Source organism: Diadema antillarum, unplaced genomic scaffold, assembly GCF_040938485.1.
Source record: "Diadema antillarum isolate AM-2024a unplaced genomic scaffold, OU_Dant_1.0 seq00000400_RagTag, whole genome shotgun sequence".
NCBI lineage: Eukaryota > Metazoa > Echinodermata > Echinoidea > Diadematoida > Diadematidae > Diadema > Diadema antillarum.
Window position 1 is genome coordinate 868282 of NW_027271391.1, and position 27329 is coordinate 895610.

The 27329-nt window shown below is 38.1% G+C and overlaps 1 protein-coding gene across 1 annotated transcript; it reads right to left on the reverse strand.

Annotated features, from left to right (window-relative positions):
- Positions 1-649: 649 nt before the first annotated feature.
- Positions 650-26666, reverse strand: LOC139732143 (ATP-binding cassette sub-family C member 8-like). Its single transcript, XM_071643015.1, has 31 exons — positions 26010-26666; positions 25354-25602; positions 24576-24770; positions 23754-23915; positions 21540-21695; positions 20878-21012; positions 20457-20619; positions 19343-19383; positions 18835-19068; positions 16221-16394; positions 15404-15482; positions 14472-14574; positions 13852-13950; positions 13208-13373; positions 12177-12314; positions 11500-11704; positions 11082-11293; positions 10396-10559; positions 9932-10001; positions 8443-8600; positions 7406-7498; positions 7036-7138; positions 5928-6041; positions 5275-5386; positions 4666-4793; positions 4173-4251; positions 3876-3984; positions 3380-3483; positions 2625-2758; positions 1412-1474; positions 650-787 (listed from the first exon to the last, which is right to left on the reverse strand). The coding sequence occupies exons 1-31, from the start codon at positions 26607-26609 to the stop codon at positions 650-652; spliced, it is 4680 nt and encodes a 1559-aa protein (XP_071499116.1). The 5' UTR covers positions 26610-26666.
- Positions 26667-27329: the final 663 nt, after the last annotated feature.

The following is a 27329-nucleotide window of genomic DNA, read 5'->3' on the forward strand; positions in this document are numbered from 1 at the left end:
TAGAATGTCAGATCTTGGTAAAATTGCACGTAGAGGCAAAGAAAAGTGTCGCATAAATACTGCCCTCTTTAGTCGCACCTTGTGTTTTGTAAGGTAATAATCATTCCTCAAGTCTCTACTCTAACAGCGCAATAATGATTCTTCAGTATTTAAAATCAACCATTTTTATACAGATGGTGCACTACAGTTGTTACATGATGCAATAGTTTTTCCTTAAATTACCAGTAATTTGGCACTGATCCATTCTGGCAGCATTTCTTAGGCACAATCTTACACCTATAGGTGACAGTTGTCAAAATAATTCAAATTGCACAAAAGTTCATGAAAAAAAAACAAACACTAATATACATACTAAAGACTGTATTCACAGACAAAAAACCTGGAACAGTATTGCATATACTCAACGCTTATTTGCCAGCAGCATGGAATTCAAGAGATGAAAAGAAAAAAAAAATAGTAATACAAATTTGTGTTCCAAACTCTTTGGATCTGAACAGCTTCCTGATAACAGATCACAGGGCATTGTCGATGAGAAAAGCCAACTCAAACTTCTCTCCATGGAGTATGCCGTGAAAAACCTTGCTCTATACCTGGTAACTAAGGGAGCACATCTGATTGAAACTCCTCTAATTTCGCATTCCACCTGACTTCACTTTCCGGCCTGAACGAATGCCCGAAACACGCTGCCGTTGGTTTCCAGTAGATTCTCTGGCGAGTCGCACTCAATGACTCTCCCATCACTGAGGGTCAATATCTTATCGCAGCTTGAGATTGTACCCACTCGATGCTGAAACAGAACGTGAAGAAGAAGAGATCATCACATCGATAAGAAAATGATTTGAAGGAGATATTTTTTTATTTTTTTACCACAAAATCCTACATTTTAGAAGAAAGCAAGAGATTAAAATGCAGAGGGGTGCAGATTTGTATGGGGTATGAGTTTTCTTCAATTTGTCTGCCCTCTGTACAAATGGGATATGTAATATTGTGTAACTGCTGATCTACATTTTTAAATGCATGTGGACATGTTTGCTAAAAATGTAGATCAACAGTTGCGATCTTACAAATTTCATTTTTATTGAGGGCAGGCAAATTGAAGAAAACTCATACTTCATCAAACATTTTATACCATTTGGTCCTTACGCACTACTGAGTGCAATAATTCGCCAGAATTGGATTTTGTCCTAATCAATAGACCGAAGAAAGACAAGCTAACCCTAAGTCTAGGCCGGGCTGTTTAGGTAGATGATAGAGCCGGGGGGGGGGGGGGGGGGGGGGGGGGGGGGGGGGGGGGGGAAACCTAGTTAGGGTTAAGGGATAATGTCAGGATGTCATCTGGGCAGAATAAAAAGTTGATAAATCAAATCAAGGCAGAATAAGTCTTCTACTAGCATCAAACAGTTTAACTTACAGCAATCGTTATGACTGTGTGATCTCGAAAGACATCCTGCACAACATCTTGCAGCACCTGGTCCTGTACAAGACATAAAGTAATATTTTACATTTTACATAATGTATACATTTTTATCATATTTGATATCATATACACAGCATATACAGTTGTACATGATGATCTTTAAACCAATATAGTACAATAATATTGTAGAAGTAATCTACATGTCTTGCTCATTTTGTCATGGTCAATGTGCCAACTACAGTGCATAAGGTGAAACAATAAGTTATCAAATGCGTATGAAACAATTTTGTGCCTACTTATCGCAATGATATTGACGATCTTTTCAAAAACAAGAAGTAACATCAGGAGAACATGTGTGTTTGCACTATGGAGGACACAAGAATCACCTCACTCTATTGTACTACCGCATGCATCAAGTCTGCCGTTTGAATGAGATAGAGGAATAACTTTCACAATGTTACGTTCAACATTAATATCGAATACAGACTTCACTGTGACTTTAGGCTGGTAGTTGGGTTATGAAATCAAACATTGACGTGATTGAAACCATTATAACGATATCGAACAAGCTGCAGAAAAGTGGTTCAAAATCACTGCTCGTATAAATGGAACAAAGTATAGTGGTACCGTAATATATTGCTATAATCTCTGGAGCAGGGGTTCGAATCCTGCCTACAGGGCGTACACCCAAAAGCAGTGTGGTTCACCTGATGTGTGTTTCATAAACCAAGTGCTAAAATGGGCAAGTAGTAATGCTGGGTAATTAGGATATAATTGTGGGGTCCCAGTGGGAGAGCAGTTCCGGCACTATAATAATAATAATAACAATAATAATAATGATAATAATAATAATAATAATAACAACAACAACAATAATAATAATAATAATAACAATAATAATAATAATAACAATAATAATAATAATAACAATAATAATAATTATAATAATAATAATAATAATAATAATAATAAAATGATAATAATAATAACAACAATAATAATAATAACAACAATAACAACAATAATAATTAATAATAATAATAATAATAACAATAATAATAATAGTGGCCTCTTATAATGCGCTGAAGTCCATCAAGAATGGAGACAATCACTGGTGAACAATAAATCATCGTCATTATTACTAACTCAATTAATGATTTGGCACAGGTTATGGGTACAAGTTGAGAGCCAAAAGGAGATATGTCACCGTTTCGTGGTCAACTGAAGCCGTTGCTTCATCCATTATGACGATCTTGGATTTCCTCAGGAAGGCCCGTGCGAGGCAGAAAAGCTGTCGCTGACCCATGCTGAAGTTCTGCCCGCCTTCGGTGACTTGGGAATCTGTTGGGGCACCAAGGGAGGGTTGTATTTTGTTTTTGTTTTTGTCTTTTCTTATCAGTATAAAGAGGCAAGATTGCCAATCATATGAAACAGTTTAGCAAAACTTTTTGTCTATCTTATCAAAACAGTTGGCTGTTTTGCAAACTGATAATTGTGTGGGCACAAAAAAAAAATCCCACTCTCTGTGAAATTTAGTCAGACTGTCTTGTCTTGATACAGTTTATTAAATCTGTTTGTTTTCTTTTCGTTCATTAATTTTTGCATCTTTTCTCTCGAAAAGGAAAACATCTTCATTTGTCACAAACAGAACGGGTGGATAGTGTATAAATTATTTGGTCATCACTTCCCGATACTAGACAAGATTTTTAATTTCATCGCTGTATTTATTTCCTTCTTAAAAAAAATTGGAGTACCAAAAGAAAAGTTGCATTTACTAGTCATATTCAAAGCTTGCAGAGTGAATGTGCTTTCAACGGCTCCTTGCTTGCTAAACCCAAGGATTAGTAGGCCCTATTGTCTTGCATTTATTAAAGTATGTTTCCAGTATTTGAAATTTTATGACTCGAGAACCATTTCCATAATCACGTATGAAATCCCAAAAAGAATGATAAAAAAAGTCACCCAATCCTTGATCAAGTTGTCGAACCACATCTGCTAATTGGGCAATCTCCAAGGCGTGCCAAAGGTCGTCGTCTTCTTTAGTTTTTAGCGGATCGAGGTTGTTCCTAAATGGAAGCAGCAATATCTGACATAATCTATCGTGATATGACTGGAGACAAAGGTAGTCTAGCCACAAATCCATCAAAATTATGAAAAAAAAAAAAAATTAGTTCACACTAAAGCTTTGGTAAAACATTACTGCATTTCCGTGAATTGTTCGAACATACATATACGATTACTACAATTTCAATCAATATGAATTATGCCAATCCAAAGAAAGAGGCATAGGCTTAAACATCAATAAACACGAAACTTGAATATTACCCCCCCCCCCCAAAAAAACAAAAAAAAACAACAACAACAACACACACACATACACACACACACACACACACACACACACACACACACACACAAGATTTGATAACAATGCCACTGAAAGGGCTCCTGGACTAACCTGATGGAACCAGTGAAAAGGAATGGATCTTGAGGAATGATGGACACCCGCTGGCGAAGGGTTAAGAGTGGAACCGATGCTATGTCCACTCCATCAATCAAAATACGACCTGCAAGACATTTGAGAAGATTACAACCGAAGTTTTGTCAGAATAATGTCCCCCTAACATTTCTCCATCAAAACAGAATACAGGAGGTCCTTGAGAGTAGTTTAACTTAGATTTGAATATAGCTACTCATATACATTTCAATAATCTCTCTGATTTCCACAAAGACATAGTGAAAAGGGATTCCTTACCTTTGAATGTATCGATTATCCGTAGTAAAGCGAGCGTGAGCGAGGATTTTCCACTTCCGGTCCTCCCACAGATACCAAGCTATTAGATTAAAGATGACATGGCATGTATCATTCATCAGCTTAAAACATACAAGTGTATTGTGATAAAATATTCATTTGAGAGGATGATCAAAAGCTATTGCTACCAGGAGGTGTAGCATTTCTTTGCTCTTTAAGACAAGGAATGCCAGGTATGGATTTTTTTGTTAACAGTGAAATACACACACTACTTTGAAGTCTAAGGTTAACACAAGCATATTATACAAGTACACGTATTTGTGCATATTCCCCACCACCACTGATTATACACATAATATCCTTATTTTAGGCAGTTTTATCTGGAGTGTCACTCACACTTCCAGCCCAGTGAATCTAGGATACAAGAAAAGGGATGGGTATAGCACCTCAGAAAGCTAAGGTATAATAACATAAAACACGCTTGACGAAGACTGACCTTGTGACGCGATGGTATTGATAAGGTGATGTCGTTCAGGACGGCATCCAGAGTGGAGTGGTATCTGGCGCTGATGCCTTTCAGTTCTATCTCGCCATTCTGCGGCCATGTTGAAGGAGGATCCACTCCTAGCATGACAAACCAATGTAACTCTCTTACATCAACGAACATTGATACATAATTATCCACATATCAAAGTATCATGCACTTCATCAGTGTTCACTATCGACCCTACTGCACTTTTCTCTTTCACCATCCCTCCATCTTCCTTTTTCTTTTTTTTTCTCCTTCTTCTTATTTCTTCTTTTCTTCTTCTCCCCCTCATTTTTCTTAGTTTTCTCCCAAAAATGTAACGGTAGCTTCCAAGTGACTTTACAGCCAAGTTTGCGTGTCAAGAGACCTCTATTTCTACATTAACTCAGTGAGCTTTGTAGCACCCATCACAACGAGCAAAGTCTAATATGTGATTGTTTGGTCCTATTGGTAACTAAATCTGTAACATGTACTGGAAGCTTGCTTGTGGACACCTGTGTGCGTGTGTGCGTGTTTGTCTGTGTGTATGCGTATGATGTGTAAGTGCTCAAATTATAGTTTACAATTTCTGTTTACCTGTGTAGTTTTCTGTGGGAACCTCCGCATAATATTTTACCCTTTCAACAGCATTCATCTGAAGCTCAACAGCGGCAGCTGCGTTCAGGCATAAATCCATGTAAAGGGAGATCTGAAAGAGGAAGAAGAACACAACGTTGCATGTACTACATTCATGTACTGATATTTATCCATCAAATCTTAAAATTTCTCACTGTAATACAGAGACTCCAACCCCAAGCACCTTCTGATCTGGAGATTCTCCCGCCTGAAACCCCTAGCAAACGGGAGGCACAAACTTGTTTCGCGCACATCATGAGCGTGAAGTGTGAAGTTCCTTGCGGCCAAGGTCCAGGGCCCTGGAAGCTATAGGGTCATAGGTGCTCTCTAGTGCTATCTAAGGCCTTTTATTTCAGCATTCGATGACACAAAGTAAGAAATCATTTCAAGCGGAAGACACAGGGCCAGGGCGGGAGAAATCAAATCTCAAGCGGGAGAACAGGAGATTTTGCAAAAATGGGCTTGCGGCGGGAGATCTCCCGTCGAAAGCAGGAGAGTTGGAGTCTCTGGTAATATTATACATTCGATATTGGAACGAAAATAGAGAGTTCCATTACTCATTATTTCACTTTTTTAATGGTGAAATATCAATAATTTATCTCCTGCTTGACTACCTGGAGGGAGTAGGAAATTGCAAGGCCGACATAGCTTGCCTCCAAGCCAAAGTAGAGCGCCCCAAGGAGTGAAAACAGACTTGCAAAAAGGACAGTCACGGCTCCAAGAAAGTCCTGCGCAAAGGGAGAAAGAAATGGTTAAAACCTCAAGAATTCGAACCTGCATACAAAGCGATGTTAATAAAGGAGTCACAGTAAAATGAAGAAAGCAAATGACACTTGTTAGCTGTTCTTCTCATTCACGGCAAACTTTCACTCTGATGCGCTATGAGAAATAGCATACATTTCAGGGTTAAAAACAAGAACAACAACATTATAGTAGCATACATAGTGAAAAATAAAATGGTTCACAATAGAATGGTGCTGGTCCGCTTTAGTGATAATACCACGGGTAATAATCTGGATTTCATCGGGCGTTAAAGGTGATTAATGAGGGAACTTATTTTACAGTCTTGTTCATTTCATCGAAGTATATTGTCATTTTCTGACAGAACCAAGTTTTTATGTAAGGAATTGAATTTAATGTACAGTTTACGTCTTGTCTTGGAGTATCTTCTTCACAGGTTTTACTTCCCTTTAACATGCAATGTGATTTGCTTTCGTAAATAATGATCAAAAATACAAAAAAGTCTCTCAAGTATAGGGACACTAGAAAAGGGGATGGCTAGTAATTGATCAGTGGGAATGAGTGGAAATGCTGGGGGATGATTGTTCCAATCCTTGTGGGATTCATTTAAGAGTATATTATATATCTATTGTGTGAAAATTGTTTGCTTCAGAATGGTCTCATATTTAAGTAATGTGCAGTTTAATGTTTCCAGGTTAGCATGCCTGTACAGTGACAGGGCATTAAACTGCACATTTACTTGAATATGAGACCGTTCTGACGCAAATAATTTTTCACACAACAATAGATATATAATGTACTCTTAAATGAATCCCACAAGAATTGGAACAATCATCCCCCAGCATTCCCACCGATTCCCACTGATCAGTAGTTACTAGCCATCCCCTTTAAACATCTTGTTATCGCGTGTTATGTCCCTTTGTACGCATGAACAACTTGATCCTCCTGGCAGCCGATGTCTGCCTTGCCCACTATACTCACCAGTCTGACTATGATCCATCGTTGGGCGGCAACCATGTAAACACTCGTCTTGTTGTTAATGAGGATCCGATCGAGAACCGTCTGAAAGAAATCTTTCTCCATCCTGGTCATAAAACACAGAGAAACACAACGTTTTCGACATGCCAGCAACGCTATACCCATCGTCATATACACTAAATGACACAAATACTTATACTCCGAAATTGTTGAGATCAACAATAACTTAATCCTTCAAGAGAAGAAAGAAGAAAGGGAGAAAAAAATATTTCACCATCGGAATCTGTCATAACTGTTTGCGGTTAAATTAATGCCTTCTGTATCAATAAGCACACGAAATCTAGCTGGAGAAAATATATAAAGGTTGATATACCTAAAAGCTCTGATGGTAGACAAGCCATCCAAGGTCTCGGAAAAGTGAGCAAAGACCGGAGACCGCGTCACACTCATACACCGCTGAAGTTCTCTGAAGAAAAAAAATCCATGAACAGATCATTGGTGGTCAAAATCTTATAGCGCCAGCTTTCGGAATCATGGACAATTGGCACCTTTGGAACAGTATGAATTGATCAGGGTTCCACTGTTAGATACTGCTAGGAAACGCCCAATTTTGTCAAGTGCATTTCATTGTTGCTATGAGACCCCTTAATGTTTTTTGCCAAATTATACAATATCATTATGTTTCGGACAAAAATCAAGACTTCCCAAACCAAGACCTGAATATTTGAAGAAATAATTTGAATATAAATATGCTCATAAAGGAATATAATGACCTTCCCATGGATATAGATTTCCCCCAGTGTTCATTTATTTAAATCTAGAATAAGTAAGTTTTAAGGTCATTGCCCCGTTGATTTAATTTTTTTCTCTTTGTTTGAAGAGTTATTACTGAATTATTTGAATTGATACAGGTTATTATAAGTTATGAATTCCCCTTCTCTTTCTCTTGTATCCTTTTCTTTTGTTATTTGTTTGTATCAGCTATGATATGCGATGTTGTTGTTTTTTTCTCTCTTTCTCAATTTATGTATTTCAAATATCTCCATGTCTACAAGTTATGTATTTCACAATCTCATATTGTATTAGTATAACGTCCATGTTCTGGACCCCATGGAAGACCAGCGATGCCACGTTGGCATCGCTGAATATGGGCCATCCAGCCGTTGTTGTTTTTATGCGGAAAATAAAATCAATCTTATCAATCAAACGTCAGGACAACACAGTTGAATGTCGGTTTGCTGACTAACCCTTTGTTCGGCACACTGAAAACCTTATCATGTGTCAACCCTAGGCCAATCATATGTTGGAGTCCAAGTCACCGAAGTGGACGCTAAACAATCAATAGGACGGGGAAAACACTACAAAACAGACCGAAACACAAAACAGAATTAAAACAAATGAAAATATCACCTTGATGTTGATATGTAGTAAACGATAAGGAGTACGAAGACAATAGCGACGGGAATGACGAAGAGAATGAAGTACGGGCTGACTGCGACTACGACCACTAAGGATGAAATAACATTAGCCCCAAGGAAGATGACAGTCCGTATTGATATGAGTAGGGCCTGAACAGCGATAAGCAAATGACAGAATTTATTGCATCATTGAATAATTGCCGAACGAACGAATCAAGTGAATAAACGAGTAATTCACTAAGAAATATCTACTTTCGTGAATGTTTGAGAAAACTATAATGAAAAGGTACAATGACGAGATTCAATTAATTGTGAGGTGTGCGCTATATAACATTTAATAATATTAAATGTTTGTCTACAAGCAGCCTTCTCTTCTCCTTAAGTGTTCGTTAGTATATATTACTATGATCTGCTATGATGTAAAAAGTGATCCAGTAGTCATCGACACGCGCCTCACTATCTTCTTTCTTGTTTTCTAAAAAGTGTTTGAACACTAACTCGAGACCTTCAACACTGCTTTGTTGCCATAAATGCACACGCACAGAGAGGCCAACGCCACAAATTGCTCTAACAAAATCTGACAGGCATCCCGAACAACTCCAGCATCACAATCAAAGGGATGGTATAGTTTCGGTAAAGATAGGGCTTCAAGTTTCCTACTTTTTTTTCTTGTGAGATAATGAGAAACCTCCTAAGAAATATGAAAGAACATATATTATGTGACCCTGCACAACAAAACCCAGAAAAAGTCGCCAGACATGGATTTTTAGTTACAGGCTGATTCTGAAAGAAAAGACTCTAAGCAGTAAAATGATGTATAACTCAACTCAAATGTATTCTCCTAACTTATATAAATATCGAAAAGAAAGCACAAACCCTTGAAAAGTTGAGCTGAGAAAAGAGGCTCTGAAGTACAGGGTCCATTCAAGCGTTTAATCTTTACTTAGCCATGCTACATGTGTCATGAATGGGACAAAAAGCATGATGTAAACCATTGTAGCAACAGAGAAGGGATCATCAGATTAAGCTGAAATTGAGCATGCTCTATTGACACCTCTTTTTTTCATGATAAATGTCAACTTTCAAAGCAGTAGCATTATCCTTTCAAAAGTTATTGAAGTTGAAAGTGAAGTCGGTGCAAAGGATTTTCAAGAAATGAAAAGGGGCCCCTAGGACACACCTGACCACGCTACTCTACCAAAAAGGGGTTGTAAAAAGAAAAACTGCTAAAAACCCACTTTCCCAATCTCAAACTTAAGAATAATGTAGAGGAAGAATAGCTCTTTCAGAAAATATGGAAAACTCGCAACGAAAAAGATATGTAAATAATACTTGATTGCAATCGTAATTCATTTATACACACAAAATGACCATACATATTCTTTCTATGCGTTAAATCGGATGGGCAATACACTGCAAAACACATCCCCCCCCCCCCCTTCCCCATCTATCTCTGGCTTGCTATAGTTTGTCTTTCTCACCTTGTCAATCAGCTGGGTGTCATTTGAAAAACGATTGAGAATTCGACCAGCTGGGGTGGTGTCGAAGAATCTGTGGTTTTACGACATCAAGGGGGAACAGAGACTCGAAAGAGTAATCTATCTCAAAGCACACTCAGAAAACTTATGTCTCTTTGCAATTCCGGGTCTGAATTTACATATAAACATACATACAAGTATATACATATAAATACACCCAGCATCATCTTACGCTAAAAAAGTGGTTTCATTTACAACAGCTTTTGATACGATCATACACATTTCTCTCAGCATCCGTGATAAATGAGCGTGAGAAAACCATAGATATGCCTGTTGCTTAACTGGTGCCTCCATATGAATTTCTTACAGTTCTTAAATTAATGAAACACGTAGGAATGTCTGCAAATATATTAGTGAATGACTCATAGATCATGTAAGTGGACGCAAAATTTGTCTTTCCTGCTTACCGCATTGGAGCTGACGCCACGTTGTCCAACATATCCATGTGTACAGACTTGGCGGCGTGATAAATGCCTACAGAGATGCTGACTATACACAGGACATTGAAGAATAGGTGCATTCCCGAGAAGGCAGCATACACTGATATAAAGTAGTCATTGTCGTGTGTTTCCTGAAATTAATTAAAACAGTAATCAATAAATAAATAATCGAATGAATGAGTTATAATTGTTTGGTTTATAAAGAAACACTTTAATGGGTAGAAAAGTGACACGTAAAAGTAAATGGATATCATCCATTTGATAGCACACCGCAAACTCTACCTCATGAACGAATCTTGAGCAAAACAATTAGGACATATGCACAGCGCATTATTGAAAATAGAATTGATTCTTATTCTCAAATTCCACGCTTCATCAAAATCAAAAGCTTTTCTTTTTAAATAAAGATTTACATCGTCGTGATGTTTACGTCATGATTCTACCAAGGGCAGTTACAGATGTATAACTTGTGCGCGCAATGATAATAATTATCACACACAAACTACAATTAGTTTGAAGAATGAAATGCAAGCAAACAAAACGCACAAATAAACCATAATTGTGCATCAACGCTTATGCCTACTTACATCTAAATCATCGTTAAGTTTAATAATGAGACAAAGTGCTATTACCAGAGCTCTTGATGGACCAACCTGAGTAAAATTAGCACCGGTACTGGCATCAGACCACTCAGCCAGCCAAAAATTTGTCGCTATTTCGAGACCCGACGTGATGAGAAGGGCAGCAAATAGCACGAGAGTTGCCAATTTGCTGACGGCTCGCAGGTAATACCAGTAGATTCGGTAAGATACGGAGCCTTTCTCCTGGTCTTCTCTGGTAATCAGCCGTCCCTTTTCGCTGTCTACTGACGGCATTTGGATGGAAAAGAAATAAATGTTCAAACTCGAAATACACAGGGACCGGATAACATTGGCACTACATTTGTATAAAAATTGACAAGCTCAAAATTTTACTTCTTATCACTGATCAGCTTCTATTTTGATCACGATAACAAACACACCCACTCACTTACAAATCTATATATTAAAATCAAACAGTTCGGTGCCCTACCTAGAGATGAAATTTCCATGACTTGCATCTTGCTCGACCGTCCTCTCTCTCTGATATTCTCCCCACTTGTTTCCGGTTCCCCTTCATCATCGTCGTCGGTGCCAAAATCCCCTCCCTGCCAGTCGAGAGTGAAACTGGGCCCAACTTTCTCCAGTTTGTCAGGGGTTCCTTCCCAAAAGATGCGACCTTCTTTCATGACGATGACCTATACGAGTAGATAATATTAACCATGAAAATACAATGCATATATACCAACTGTCAATGAATGTGATTTCAAAACCTAGGATACTGCTAGTTTTAGCTGAATTCAATGAGAAAAACTTCTGATCACAGCATATGCCGGGCAATTGTAGGTAGTACTTCACACGAAGCATTTAAACATGTTGAAGCTTGCGACAGTGACTTTATTTGCATAATACGGTATACCAATTGTCAGTGAAAGTGATTTTAAACCTAGGATACTGCTGGTTTTGATCTGAATTGAAAAAAGAAAAAGAGAGAGAAAAAAAACTTGAGATTCTCATTACAGCATATTCCGGGAAATTGTAGGCAGTACTTCACACAAAGCATATCCCATTTAAACATGTCAAAGCTTGTAACAGCAACTTTATTTGCATGAGCATACAATCACTGAATTTTATGGGTCCAGAAGCAAGTTGTTCATGTATCATATTCACCTTGTCAGCCCTCGCCAGATACCGGAGTTGATGAGTGACGAGGATTACAGTTCGCTCCTGCCTCTTCAGGATGCCCATAATGCCTGCTTCAAAGAGATGTCTGCCTACGTGTGCATCGAGCGCCGACAGAGGGTCGTCCTACCAAAACACATAATAGAAAGACATAAGAACAGACACAACTGCTTTAACAGTAGGGAACAGAAGTGACTCTGAAATGGATGACCCACAACTGTTTGTGCTACTCATGAGTTTGACTAATATAACACTAATATACGATGATCAATCGATCGGGAGGCATCAGCTACGGTAACACCATAGTCATTTTAAACGCCATGGTGGTGATAACAATGTCAAAGTACAGCTGTCTACTGTCTCTTAATGAACAGATTGGGATCTTTAACGTAAGGGAATGACGCCCATCATCAATCGGATGGAGCCCACATCACACCGTGACTGGAGCTTAAGTATTGCAACAATCATCTGCAGCGAAGTGCTAGCTTATCCAGTACAACTAAAGTATAAGGCAAGGAAGAAGAGCCGTGCTTCATATCTGTTGTACTGCTAATGTTACAATCTGGTATGGAACGTTGGCCAAATTGAATCATTCTAAGTAGGCGTAGACCTAAATAGACTGCAGGCAGGATTTGCTAAAAAGCTTTCCACTACGTTTTAGAACGTGTGACATGTCGTCGTATCCCTGTGTTCTCACTGTGCCTATAGCTCTACCACCACACGGCCCTCTGGTAACCATAATATCTTCACATGTTCTTTCACACGCTCCTCCCAAACTTTAGAGTCACTGGCCTGACATTTGTCATCACCACCAAAAACAAATTAAAGTCTGAAACATAATACCACTACTCAAGACAGTTGCAATTGCAGGTCACGATGAAAAATGAGCAACATATAATTCTCTTAGGATTCTAAAATTTCCATTATAACAGAAAAAAAAAGTTATGCCTGTACTTGAAGAGTTACAAGTAGAGGACATGTTGGGAAGGGGCACGCGGGAAGGGTAAGATTCAACGTACAAGAATAACTATCTCGTTGTCAGAATACATGGCCCTGGCCACGCTGACACGCTGTTTCTGTCCCCCACTGAGGTTGATGCCTTTTTCTCCAATCTCTGTTTCGTCCCCGTCTGGGAGAAAGGCTATGTCAGGATCAAGAGCGCATGCCTCAATTACGTCACGATATCTGTATGACGGATGCAATTGAAGAACAATGCATCAACAAACACAGCCAGGAAGTCACCTACTTTCGTAATATGGGACGTGCTCTTTCAGAATTATGCTACGCTTGCAAAACAAACAGTGAAAACAAAATCTATTTAAAGAAAATATTGACTTGAGAAATGACCCGCCCTTTTATATACTGATAAGTATCACGCTGGTGTGCAGTTGCTTTGAAAAAGCTGTAATGCATTATTTTCGATTCACAAGCGGAATTGAATGTAATCATGAAATAGGCAACAGGTTTTATTTGAAATAATCTGTTGATCTCTTCAATAAGTAACTGTCACTCATGACGCTCCACAGTATACAAAAATGGTGCTCCAAAACTAAACCAAACAATTCCATTGAAAGATAAAAAAAGGGGCTTACAATGAAATGTAAAATGTATTTCCGTGGAGAGCGAGGACATAATTCTCCAGTGTTTCGAGAACGAAATGTACCTGTCATGTTTGTAGGGTCTTCCAAATGTGATGTTTTCCTTCAAAGATCTGTTCATCAACCATGCCTTCTGAGGTGCATAGGCTACTCTCGAGTCTTTCCTGTAAAATTTGAAGAAAAAAAACCAGCAGCAAATAAACACGAATACAATGCAAAAAGCACTAGTGTCTTCTAAATCAGACTGACCTTGTTCAATGCACTGACTTTGATCTGGGCAATGCTGAATAAACCTTGAGATCAAAAATGAGTCAGAAAATTAAACATAAATCTCTGAATACTCAATTCTGATTGGCTGGTAACTGATTTACATTTTCTGACTTATGCCCAATTGCATCTTTTTTATGCAACAGGCCCCAGGTACCATGAAACCATAACATAAAAACTTGGCAACGAAAGCAATGTACATCCTTCCATCCATTCTTATTCTGGATTTGCACATCATTCATATGTTGCTAAATAACTTTGCTTTCTACTAGCACAGGAAGTCTATAATATTGAAACTCACAAGACCATAAATATGTTCAAAACTTTGGCTTAGCGCAGCTCATTAAGGAAATGAGATAATATGCGAAGTGTTATTATGATATAGCATTTCAGTGATTTTAATCACATTGGAGCTAACCTAATTTGTATTTGGCCGTGCAGCGTTGTCATTTCCCCAAGGATGGCTTCGAGAAGAGATGATTTGCCACTCCCAACTGATCCGGCAACAATTGTCAGCTTACCTGATAATGACACAAGACACCGCATTGAAGTATATCACTCGAAAAGTCCATTATTACTATAGAGTAATAAATCTTCCTGGATGTTATGCTTACAGTCAAATCGCTACGTACAAAAATGTGCGGGAGGGGGAATATCCAAAGGGCTATTGTATGGTCTTCCTCTCTTTTTATGCCTGTTTGATACCCTTTGGTGGATTAAAAAAAAACCAACAAATGAAAACAAAACAAAACAAGACATGATTGAGGATTTCGCTGCAACTCATACAAAATGAAAGAACCGTCACTCATAATCTTTACTGCATTACAGGGAAATCTGTCAGAACCAAGCCTACCTCCATCTATCGAAATATTATTGATATGTTGCTGACAACATCATTATGGTACATAATTACATTAAGCATAATTATACTATGTGGATAGCTGATAACATCAGGCCTTGGTTCTAATCCCTCAAACTGAAATTGCGAGCTTGTTAACCTGTACAGATTCAACACCATGCATTTTCTCACTTTGTGTCTGCAAAATGTATTTTCTTTCCTAGAAAGCAAGGTCAGTTCCTTCATGGTCGGATGTTTTGAATTCTTTTCAAATGACATTTTTCATAATTTTTCGTACAATGACATATTTTCATCACTTCATGTAATTTTGCTATAAATGTTATGAACAACTTCATTTGATGAACTCGTTGTACGTTTACTAATTCATTTCCACTGCAAGAATTACACATATCATGTGAGTAGGCATATATGGAAGGACTCTAAAATGATGCATGAAATGTCATTCTTCCTTTGGAGTTTTATTATGACTTGGCCAAACCTAGAAATGATACCTCGTGGTATGTCGACGTTGATGTCCTGCAGGCATGGACGGCTGGACTCTGGGTCCCAGGTGAACGTACCATTTATTACCTGTCATTAAACATACATAGATAAAAGAAATTGACAACCGATAGCAAGTATTTTATCGCTATCAAAGGACATAAGCAAATTAGTGTGCAATTAGAAAGGTATATACTAAGTAGTGACGTCAGTGATACGAGTACAAAATAGAATAGGAGACATTCATGTCTGGTTGACAATGCTGAAAAACAACAACTGTGTCATCATCGCGATGACCACATAGACTAGTTTACTAGTGTATTCACATTCAATGGATGTTTTCTGGGTCCTGCTATGACAAGGGTGTTTTTTGGTCCTATGACAATTGATGAGATTCTTATTTGACTTGCTCTTTTTTTTCAGTTTTCCGTAGGCAAGACTCGACACTATTACTTCTTGTTCGTTTGGTTTTGTTTTTCCTTTTGGTGGCCTATAATTGGCTCCCCAAAATCATCAAATATCATTCTTTGGCGGCCTAACATTTAAATTTGGTGTCCACAAAGATTTTAAAAAACGAAAGAATTTAATCTAGATTTCATTTTAATGTAATGAAACATTAGAATAATACAATGAACTGTGATTATTATGTGAAAATTAGCAGGTATGATAATGTGTTTCATATACCACGTACTTTGATCAAGAAGAAAGCAAGAAAACATGCAGAAATGGAATAATTTAATAAAACATTAACATGAATATAACCCTTGATAATCATGTGGAAAAAATAGGAGATTTGATAAGGGCTAATGACTTTTAAGCCACTAATACCTTGATAGCGACTTCCTCTGGAAGAACTGAACTAGCACAGTTCGATGAGGTTGCTCCAACATTGCCATCCTTACTGGGTGTTTGAAGAAATGGTGAAAACACATTTTCGGAGTCGTCTTCACGGGGCGAACTTTCGTTTATTGTCCATTTTCTGCGAACGTCGACGACAAAATTCTGTAGCATGTTTTAAACAGTGAAGAGAAGACAGATATCTGCAATTTTAACTCAGAGAACATGACCTACAGTATACAAAATTTCTAGGTCCACTCTATCATTTTATATTCTTTCAAATCTTGTCTTTTCCCACACTGTTTGGAGTCAGTGCACAGTGATTAATATCTGCTCATTGAAACACTGCTGTAAGCCATGAAAATTACAGGAAAAAAAATGGCAGTACGATAAGATGCATGACATACAGTACCATGTTTGCGTACGTCTGTAGGGATGATCAATGATCACTTTCTACGAATTCTATAATAATAATAATAATAATAACACAATACATATATTAGGATACTTAATATGGATGTTTATCAGCGCACAGTTTACAGGAAAATGAATACTTAATCCAAAATAATACAAATTATCTTTTAGTGATCGTAAATTCTGTAATCTCATTGGTCAATCAACCACTGAATATATCCCGTATTCCGTGATAAGGTCATATTGTGCGCATGCGCTAAATCCACCACTGAATATATTCCGTATTCCGTGATAAGGTCATATTGAGCGCATGCGCTAAATCCACCACGGAATATATTCCGTATTCCGTGATGTGATGACCATATCACATCGCTAGCTGTGCGTGTACCAAAGACGCTTGACTGAAAAGATAGGAAAGTGCGCGCTAATCCTGTACAAAACAAATGGACAACGCGCGGTCCTCAAGCGTATTACGCACATCACCTGAGACCACTCACGCAAAGACGCTTGATAAACGACAGCAGCAACAACAACTTAAAAGACAACGCGTCTCAGGTGATACAGATGTGCGTCTTTGCCTGAGCTGAGATGCGCTGTCTTTGAAGATGTTTTTATCTGGCTACTACAGTATCATGGCATGTACGTATGCGCGCATAATCACCTCGCGAGACGTAAGTCAACATGGCTGACAGCTGGCGATTTCAACATCATCCACGAGAGGAAATCAGCGAGAAGATTAGCACTTACACTAAAAGATAAAATCGTTACCCCCTGCTTGTTCTTACGAAATACGGGAAATATCTACGGTCTGGTGCCATATTCCATTCGGCCTCTGGCCTCATGGAATATGGCACCAGACCGTAGATATTTGCCCATATTTCGTGAACAAGCAGGGGGTAACTAATAATACCCCAAATAGCGTATATAATCAAAACAATAAATACAGTGTATAAGTACGATAAATAAATGCAAAATATCAATGTCAGCGTGCACTTTCATCAACCAACCCACAACTGGACATTACTAAAGGACTATATATTAAAAAAAAAAAATAATTTTCAGCAGAGTTTTATACTGATTAACAGAAGTGGCTAGATGTATATAGGCAGGTAGAGGTGGTGCGATCGCGATGAAATTTTGCATGTGTGAGACCCACGTCAAAATCTACAAGATTGTGTCATAAGATTTTTTTAAATAATCAATTTCTAATTTTAATTAATTAATTATGCAAATTAAGCTCAAGATCATATTTTAGCCTAATTAAAAGCATTGAGAGTCTAATTTTTGACCTGTAAATCTGTTTTAGCATATTCAACAATTGTACATCACAACAACTTCCAAAACTCATTTCAATTCTTATGTATTTTATTGTTTTCAGAATTTCTTATATATTTCGTTGTTTTTCAACTTTTGTTTTTTCTTTGTTTTTTCATTGGAAATTGTCACTGACCACTTTTTTACCATAATTAGCACCAAATTAATCAATGAAAGCTATTAATTGTAAAAATAATCAGGTTTTTATGACTTTCATGACAGAGCACTGTTTTCCATAGGAAATGTACACAAAATCACAAAATTGTGCCCGTTTTGGGGCGACATTCCGTTACAAAAATGGGAGTGGCTTTGCAAAAGTATGCGCGGACGTTGCAAATTTGGTCTCAAAAGTTGCGCGAGACTTGAACAAAGAAAGTCAAGAAGCCTCGCGACGTGGCCTTCTCGCGTTACAGAATTATAGCGCGAAACGTCGAGGGGGGGGGGGCGGAATCCGCCCCCCGGTCCTTTTAGGGTTACAGTACTGGTTTAGGTGGGGGTTCATATTTTGAACATTCCTAAGTGAGATACTGAGAAACCTCTTATGAAATATGAAAGAGCATGTGATTTTACGAAGGATTCAACATTTGATGAAAATTGGTTATCAAATGACTGAGATATCCAAAAAAGTAATAATAATAAAAGACTACAGGCCATGCCTTTTATTAGGATCTCTTTGTTTCACCTTGTTTTTGGATATCTCAGCCATTTCAAAACCGATTTTCGTCAAAAAGACTTTTGATACCCCTCAGAATTGCATGCTCTTTGACATCTCAGAGTGGTTTCTGAATATCTCGCAAAACGTTAAAAGCTAAATCCTCACCTCGACCAGAACTGTACACACCCTTTAAGAGTGTTTTCTTCTTGTCACAGTACTCACTGATTCACTAGTTTCACTCCATTCATTAGCGTCAGGCAGCCCTTGGCGGTCAACTTCTGGTGCTAGGAGAAACGCTTGAATTCGATTGGAACTCACGTAGGCTGCGATATTGAGACTGACTGTGTATGGTAGGGTGAACATCGGATCGACGAGGGAGTAGAAAAGGTACAATGATGAGAAGGCGACATCAGGTGTCAGATCTTTGCCAGTCAATTTCGAAAATATTCCAAACGACTGGGAGATGTAGAATACGAGATGAAAGGGAAGAAAGTTGAAGTTCTATAGGCATTCCCATGAGAGCCTGCTTTATCAATCTGGATAATGCTAATTTAGCAAACAAGCATCATCGAACTGATACTTACGAAGAGGTTGAATAATTCAACAACGGGAACAATGTTCACAACAATTATCTCTGTTGCTTCCAGTAAACACAATAACTAAGGTAATATACACACGAGTGTACTCAGTATATAAATCCCAGCAGGCATTGCAATAAAGTATCACTTACCACTAGCTTTACGGCAACGGGCACTCCGGTGTTGATCATCCCTGAAAAAAGAAAACACAGACAATCTTACACTACAAGTTCTATAATGACGTGTACTTTCCCAGTTATTCCCTGGTAACAACGTAAGTAAAACAACATGTCATCAAGGGAGGCGGGAAAGTAAAACAACAAAACAAAACAAAACATGCTCGAATCGTACGCCTACCTTTGCTATCATATCACACCTGCACAAACCGGGAGTGCTCGACTGGCAGGAGTATATAAAGAGTTTGATCGCAAAATGCTGATTTTGCGATCAAATATACCAATAAGCATTTACTTTAACTGTTCAAGTTTCATCCCCCTGATCATGAAATATAATGGATATCATTCTTTTGCCATTGCATCTCCTATTCTATGGAATAGGTTGCCAGACAGACTTAACTGAAACAGACACTGAGTAAATTGTAAATTTGCTGAAAACTCACATCTTGTCTGATGTACAAGATGAGAGTTATATAAAGCGCATGGAAAATCTTTTAGATTCTTATGAGCTTTACATTTATGTAAATTATCATTATTATAATCACCATCAGTAGTAGCAGGAGTAGTAGTACGATTAGTAGTGGTAATAGTAGTAGTAGTAGTAGTAAAATATATATGTATAACATATAACAAAACAACAACACATATAACAAAATAACACTCTCCCAAGGATACCTGACAAGTTGCATAACTTGGAATATTCTTGAAGGTATTGTTGAAAAGGCCTAACCTTTTCTCAGCATTTTGTTTGTTTGTTTTTTGGCACATTTAATTGAAAATAACAATTCATCTCAAATTGCCAAGAGTGGAGTTAGCTCGTTTTGCAATCAAACTCTTCAGATGAGAAAGAAGCATAAAGAGAGGATGAGGACAGGAGATAACTAAAAAGAAAAGAAGGAAAGAAAGGAATGCGGGAAGGAGAAATCTGCAAGAAAAGATGAAGAACTGGTAAAGAGGAGAAGAAGGAACTAGTTAGCAGAAGTGCATGAAGCAGAACACTTATGCATGCTTGGTCTTGATGGCATTACACTTGTAGTTAAATGAGAAGTAGATAAGGTGAGTGTAGGGGTTAACAAAGTAACACGCTTACAATTTGTCGCCTCAACTGAATACGCCTTCCAAAGTTTGTTCAACTCCTTTCCTCTCGCGGATTTCACGAAATCGCAGTAAAGGCGTTCCCAGCCGTACAGTTTAAGAAGCTTCATTCCCTTTAGCATCTCACTAGACATGTTCATACGTTCATCGGCGTGAATCTAAGGGGGGAAATGAACGTTCAAGCACATGCCTTTATTATAGAAGTGTCTTGTTTCATGCACAAAGCACACTAAAATGTTTTTTTTTTTGTTCTTTTGCATTTATGACTCTCAACTATCATTAAGTAAACACAGTTTGATAATGGCTTTTCTTCATCATGACGATAAATGATGTAGTCATCATCATTTTCCGTGTATGGATGAACCAAACATGTTCAACTTAACTAATTTGTGGGTAATTCTGTCGAAATAACTTACCATGATTTCTTTGTCATATTTTGTTTTGAGTCCCGCAAGAAACAGTTGAATTGGAATGATGATGATGAAAAGAGACGCTCCAATGAGTGACGGCACTCCAAGTTGGCAATATAGGAGGTAGAGAATAACCCCAATCTTGAAAAGAGAAGTGGTGATATCAAAATTCAATGTCAAACATGCTACTGTGATTTGATACAATTTCCACCTTTTCCAATGTTTTCCAATGGTCTTCGAAATATAACGTTTACAGAAATGGAGAAATTTCAACAAGTGATCAGATGTCAATACCACAAGACTAATATCACATGGGGGGGGGGGGGGGGAGGGAGGGGGTCATTAGACGAATTGCCTGACTGAATGAATGGGATGTATGATAATGTTAGTTCTTAAACAAGACATTCTAAGATATATTTTTCAGTAAATGATTTTGAAGTTGTACGAGTACCAAGGATACAATTTAATTCAATCCACTTTCATATTTCTCAGAGAAAAATACATCAAGTATAGCAAAATAAGATGATACAAAATTAAAATGACAATGATGATAAAAATGATTACTACATCTGACAGTAACTACAACTGACAGTATTCCCATAAGATGTAAATTATCATATTGTTGTGCAAATTTGTGAAATTGACACATCTAAGTAAATTTGTTTTACCTTTACAGGAATGGTTAGCATTTCAATGCCCATTTTGAAGGCCCCTTGAATATTAGCTGCATCGATGGACATGTGGTTGGTGATCTGGCCAGTGGTCATGAGCCCACCAGTTATTGCGTAAGACGAGAGTCGCAGAGATTTCTCATAAACCATGCTCTGTGAAATAAAAGACATTGTAATCTTCCATTACTACTAAAAAAGTTCTTTTTTGGAAAGGGGGCAGGGCAGGGGTTGATATGTTCAGCAATTTTAGGATCCTCCTTGACTCTGAGGACTAAATCTGCAACTAGTACACGTCACAAGTATTTCTCAAGTGTTGCATTCATTTCATTGTGCCATGAAATAAGCCAAGACACACGAGCACAAAAATATCTATAAACACACACACACACACACACACACACACACAACAAAATTAACACAAGATCAAAAGCAATGCTCATGCTACAATCACATCTACAGTACTTAAACTATGGAAGTATAGTTCTATGGTTCGACTGAAAATCGCTAAACACACAGACACACACATTTCTGATTCATTGAAGTCTGAAACAGGATGTTTTCCTGGTTGAATATCTTCAGAATAGTGACAGCTAGATATTCAAGGATTAACGCCTCAGGCAAAATTGCGTTTGAGTGAAAAACTGGGAATTTCACAATTTATGTACAAACTAGAAATGTCGCTATGGCGACTGATGCCTCCGCCATAATGCATGATTCTCCCAATAGGCGTATAGTACAATGTCTTCACAATCTATGATCCATGACAGTTTCACATAACTGGCAAAATATCGAAATGACAGGTTTGTCAGAAATGTCTTGAACTGGGTTTGCTATAATTTTCTAAGAGTGCAGGTACACATATTTGGGGAATTGAGAATTTTTACTTGAATATGATCTGACGGACCTTTTTCAAAGTTTATGCATTGAGTAATTTCCAAGGTATGAAGAAAGAGTGTAATGACAGTACAAAATAGATTTTTTTTTTTTTTTTTTTTTTTTTTGGGGGGGGGGCATTGAAACCTGGCCTTTGACCCTTAACCTTTGACCTTTGACCTTCTGGCTGGAAATTTCCCGGAGAATCTCCATTAGGTAATGCATGTATTAAGTTTTGAAACTAATAATGCAAGCATTGCATATACCACATACTAGTACATGAGGGAAATAATGAAATTTGAGGAGTTGACCTTGACCTTTGACCCCCTGACTATTGACCCATGACCCCTAAATTCCCTAGATAATCCCTGCCAGTCAGTACATGCATATGTACCAAGTTCCACGAAGATACATTGAACCATTTGCGAGAAAAGTGATATTGCAACATTCTCACCTAACCTTTGACCTTTTGATCTTTGACCTTTGACCTTATGACACAAAACTCTCTCTGGAGAATCTTTTATGCAATAGTACATGTCCACACAAAGTCTCAAGAAAATACCTTTGGGTATTGCATAGATATGGGGGAAATTGCAACATTTGTAGCATTTGACCTTGACCTTTTGACCTTTGACCTCTTGCCAATGTCACTAAAATCTACTCAACTAATTGTCCCATCATACATCAGCCTTGGACCAAGTTTGGTGAAAGCTGCTTCATCCAGTTTTGAGTTATCACGTAAACAGATAAATTCTAGGATTTGACCTTGATCTTTGACCTTTGACCTGTCCGATTTCACTGAAAAACTAATCAAGTAATTGTCCCATCATACATCATCCTCCAACAAAGTTTGGAGAAATTTGCTCTATCCAGTATTGAGTTATCGCGTAAACGGATACAATTTCATGATTTGACCTTGACCTTTGACCTTTAGGCGATTTCACCCAAAATCTAATCAAATAATTGCCCCATCATACTTCATACTTGGACCAAGTTTGGCAAAATTCCAGTAAATATTACTCAAGTTATCACGTAAACGAAAGCGGACGGACGGACGGACGGACGACCCGAAAACATAATGCCTCCGGCACCACTTCGTGGCGGAGGCATAAAAATATGGTAACTTATGAGGGGGTGACAAACTCACTTTGCCATTTGCTTATTCAGATTGACCGTTCAAGAACTGTTTCCCGAAAAATTAATGAAACTTCATCATGTCATAACTTCCCTATTTTTCATCCGATTTCGATCAAAATTAAACCGTTGAATTTGATACATTTTACTCTTTCTTATCAGATTAACTTAATATTTGGACTGGATTTCCCCTCTAACACTTACCTGAATGGCGGATCTCACATGCACAGCTTCAACGAAGCAGCAGTACGCGCAGCTCTGATCAAAGACACTCATGAGGACCGAGGCAACAAATAGAAACCCAACAAGGATGAACCCGTTTGCCAGTACTTGGTTTGCAGTGACATAGTGATGATATTCATCACTCTGGAAGAAAAAAAAAATAATATCATCGTAAGGAAGATCTTTATACTCATGATAATGTAACAGTAGATCTTGCCCATGAAGTCCCATTTTATGTGGTCAAGAGAAAGTTTCCAAAATTGAGGAGAACAAGAGCACGCCATAATGTAATCTGCTTGTGAAATTTTATATGATTTTATAAAAATGACTACATGGCTGGTATCTCTTTCCTTGAAAGCTTTAAATGTAATTTTGGGATTGTAGCTCCTTGGGCAGAATGATGATGTAAGCCTGTAAATTACAATGATCTTTTGATGACATGCAAACTGACACTCGAAGTTCAAAATACACTTATCACAAATTTCCTGTATTTTCTCATTGGTACATGTAACTCATTAGTTTTATTCTCATTTACGATCTATGACGCTGTCTCTAACTCCTTTACTGCTGGAGCAACAGGTATGTCATCAGTGGTAAAATGGAAAGTTCAAACACTAACAAGAGTCTCCGAATCATCTCACGAACGCCATTTCGTGGTGCCACTGACATTGTGTACAATCAAGTTAATAATGGCAAGGACTAAATCAGCCAAAAAGGTCTACAGAAATATAAAAACAAAAAGTCAGAAACAGCAGCCACTGATCAAATCTCCCAAATCTAAACCCTGATTGCGTGTAAGCATACCTTGCCTCCAGGCTCAACAAGGTCGTCCGGTGAAGCCGTGACATAGAGAATGATACCACTGATGCAGAATGGACTGACAAAGTGAGCTGCATCCCCAAGCAATTTCAGAACGTATCCAAGGAGCATGGTCGTTGCGTAAGTCCTCCAATACACACGATATATACTGACATCACTTCCTGTCCTCTGCGCACGTGTCTGTTATTAGTTTGAATCGTTTCGAAAGTATCAAAATGGTTACCAACACCATACAAACACAGCTACTACATTTCGGCCATACTTCAATGGTCATGTCAAGATATTGCGAGCAAATCAATGCAGATCAAGAAGAACGGCACACTTATTGTCATCATGGAAAGACATTACAACTTGGACAGCATGCGATCACCAAAAGATAGCGGATCCCTTTTCATGGACACTTTGTCTTCAGATCGCTTTCAGGGTCAGCTGAAATCAAATCCCCCGTTTTGATGTGGAGAGCAAAATGCGTCATTAATGTCTAGGAGACGTTAAATTGCTTCACGACAAAATGTAAATAGTTTTAATGCAAATGCCCTATTTATTATAGTGACCTATAATATTACTGAATGTTCAGACTCGTTTATAAGATGAGACTTATCGTTAAAAAGCAAACAAACAAAACAAATACAACCCAAAGAATCGACAGTGTACAAATTTCTTATCATGACCTCTTCTGGTGGATGCTAAACTGGCAAGGTAAAGTGATATATCTTTCAGAACTCTTGATAATTTTTAAATGATCCCCACGCCCATGCCTCACCTTCTCCCTCGTGAAATTTTCCTTGAACTTGCAGTGGGTGAAGGTGGATGTGTGGCACTCGGGCATGGTCCCGAGATCGGCCGGTTCGATGGGCTTCCGGTAACCGACCTTGAAGAGCCAGTTCAACCACCAGTAGGTCACGGCTGAGAGCAAGGTGGAGAGTTTGTAGGAGTACCTCATCGAATTGGGTGAATCACTGGAAGACAGTGGCACTGTTGGCTGGTAGTTGGAAGGCACTCTTCTAAATATCTTGATGTGAAAGAAAAATCCAACCAATGCTGACGACAAAGGTATATTCGATTTGTCATCGCACAGCAAAGAGAAATGTGCCGACTCAACGTATCAATCCAGATTCACAAAAAAAAAAAAAGCAGACAATGCACAGTGTACAGTTTTGATGTTCACTACAAGTACATGTATGTTTATGATGGCATTATTTTGGTCAGTTGTTCTCCACCACTGATTATCACGCAAGGAATCGCTTCTAATTCAATAACATCTCCATTTTCCTGTTTGGTTTGTTTTTAAACTGTGCTAGAACTGCCTGTAAAAAAACTAAAGACTGACCACACATGCATTGAATGTGTGGCAATAAAATTCAGAGATTGGTAGCCTTATAAACTGGTATATTGCACAAATCATTAACATTAACTCACCAGTCTATACAAGAGTGTCGTTTCAAGAAAAAGCATGGCTGTGAACAACGCAGCTGCCAACGTCATTAAGTCGAAACAAAACACTTGCCACGATGCGAGACCCAGTCTCGATAAGTACACCAACTTTAGCATAACGGATACTAACGATGAGAGCCAATATAGAAGTAGAAGTAGAATCATTTTGTCCGCTCTCCATTTTTCCATCATGTGATAGTAAACGAGTGACATCACGCTGGACACGGTCAGCAAGGCAGCCGGGATGTACAGGTGTGGCTGGTTTGGGAAACCGTATTGCTTGTGGATTCCATTGGTCAGTACTCCTTCTGCGATCATTAGGAGGTCTACGACCAGGATGATGAAAGTCAATATCCATCTCGTCACGTGACCAGGTAGTCTGAATACATAATATTTCGATTGAGGTTGTTTTCCGTATAGCGAACAATGACGGAAGCAGAGCAAAACAGCAGAGAAGAGGACAATAAAACTTGCCTGCGTCAATGCAATGCATGTGTTTACTTCACAAGCGCTGTTGAGGAAATCCGCTCTAGGTACCGAAGAATTCTTTCCACAAAACCAGTTCCATGTTGAAGACATCATCATGCCGGTCATAAGCACATCGTGACACGCACACTACGCACATTATAGCTGATATCCCATACCTGAGAATAAAAAAAGGAGAAAAAAGATAACATGTCAATTATTTTCTTTGGTCAAAGACATGCCTATTTAACATTATCAAACCTCGCACAAAACCATAAGGTATGAAATACATTGAAAGATTGAGAGAACACATCAAATGAAATTATAATATCAAGGCAGATTTTGTCACAGAGCGCTGCTTTCTGCTTCCAATTCTAAAGTTTTACTTGAGCACTCAGATTGGTTTATACTGTCATGTAAAGGTGATGTCGACAATCAGTCTGCATCATAATTCATGGATTATCTCAATGCAATGACACCCACAGCTGAGAGAGGATAACATTCAGTATTTTCGTTTGGGTATACGTTTCCAGCGTATGGGCCATGGTGAAATTTTAATAAATTCCATACCTAAGCTAAAAAGCCTAAGGAACTTTTACTACTTGGAAGAGTTTCTTATGTCCCCCACCAACTTGCACAAAACAAACAAACTACTACCGGTATTCCTTTTTACCAATAATAAACTAAATAAAGGTTATGCCATTTATGGGAAGACTTCCCAAACCTCATCCTCATGACCGGGCTTTATTTAGTCCACCATCTGCGAAACCCCCCCCCCCCAAAAAAAAAAAAAAAAACAAAAAAAAACAAAAAAAAAAACAAAAAACAAAAACAAAAACA

Bases quoted from the DNA above. Each gene is read 5' to 3' on its own strand.
- LOC139732143 (XM_071643015.1), bottom strand. From the start codon at position 26,609: ATGATGATGTCTTCAACATGGAACTGGTTTTGTGGAAAGAATTCTTCG. The intron at 19,384-20,456 runs GTAAGCGTGTTA...TTCTTTTTTCAG, and splicing joins TTCAGTTGAGGCGACAAATT to GGATGATCAACACCGGAGTG. The intron at 3,484-3,875 runs GTTAGTCCAGGA...GCTTCCATTTAG, and splicing joins CTTTTCACTGGTTCCATCAG to GAACAACCTCGATCCGCTAA.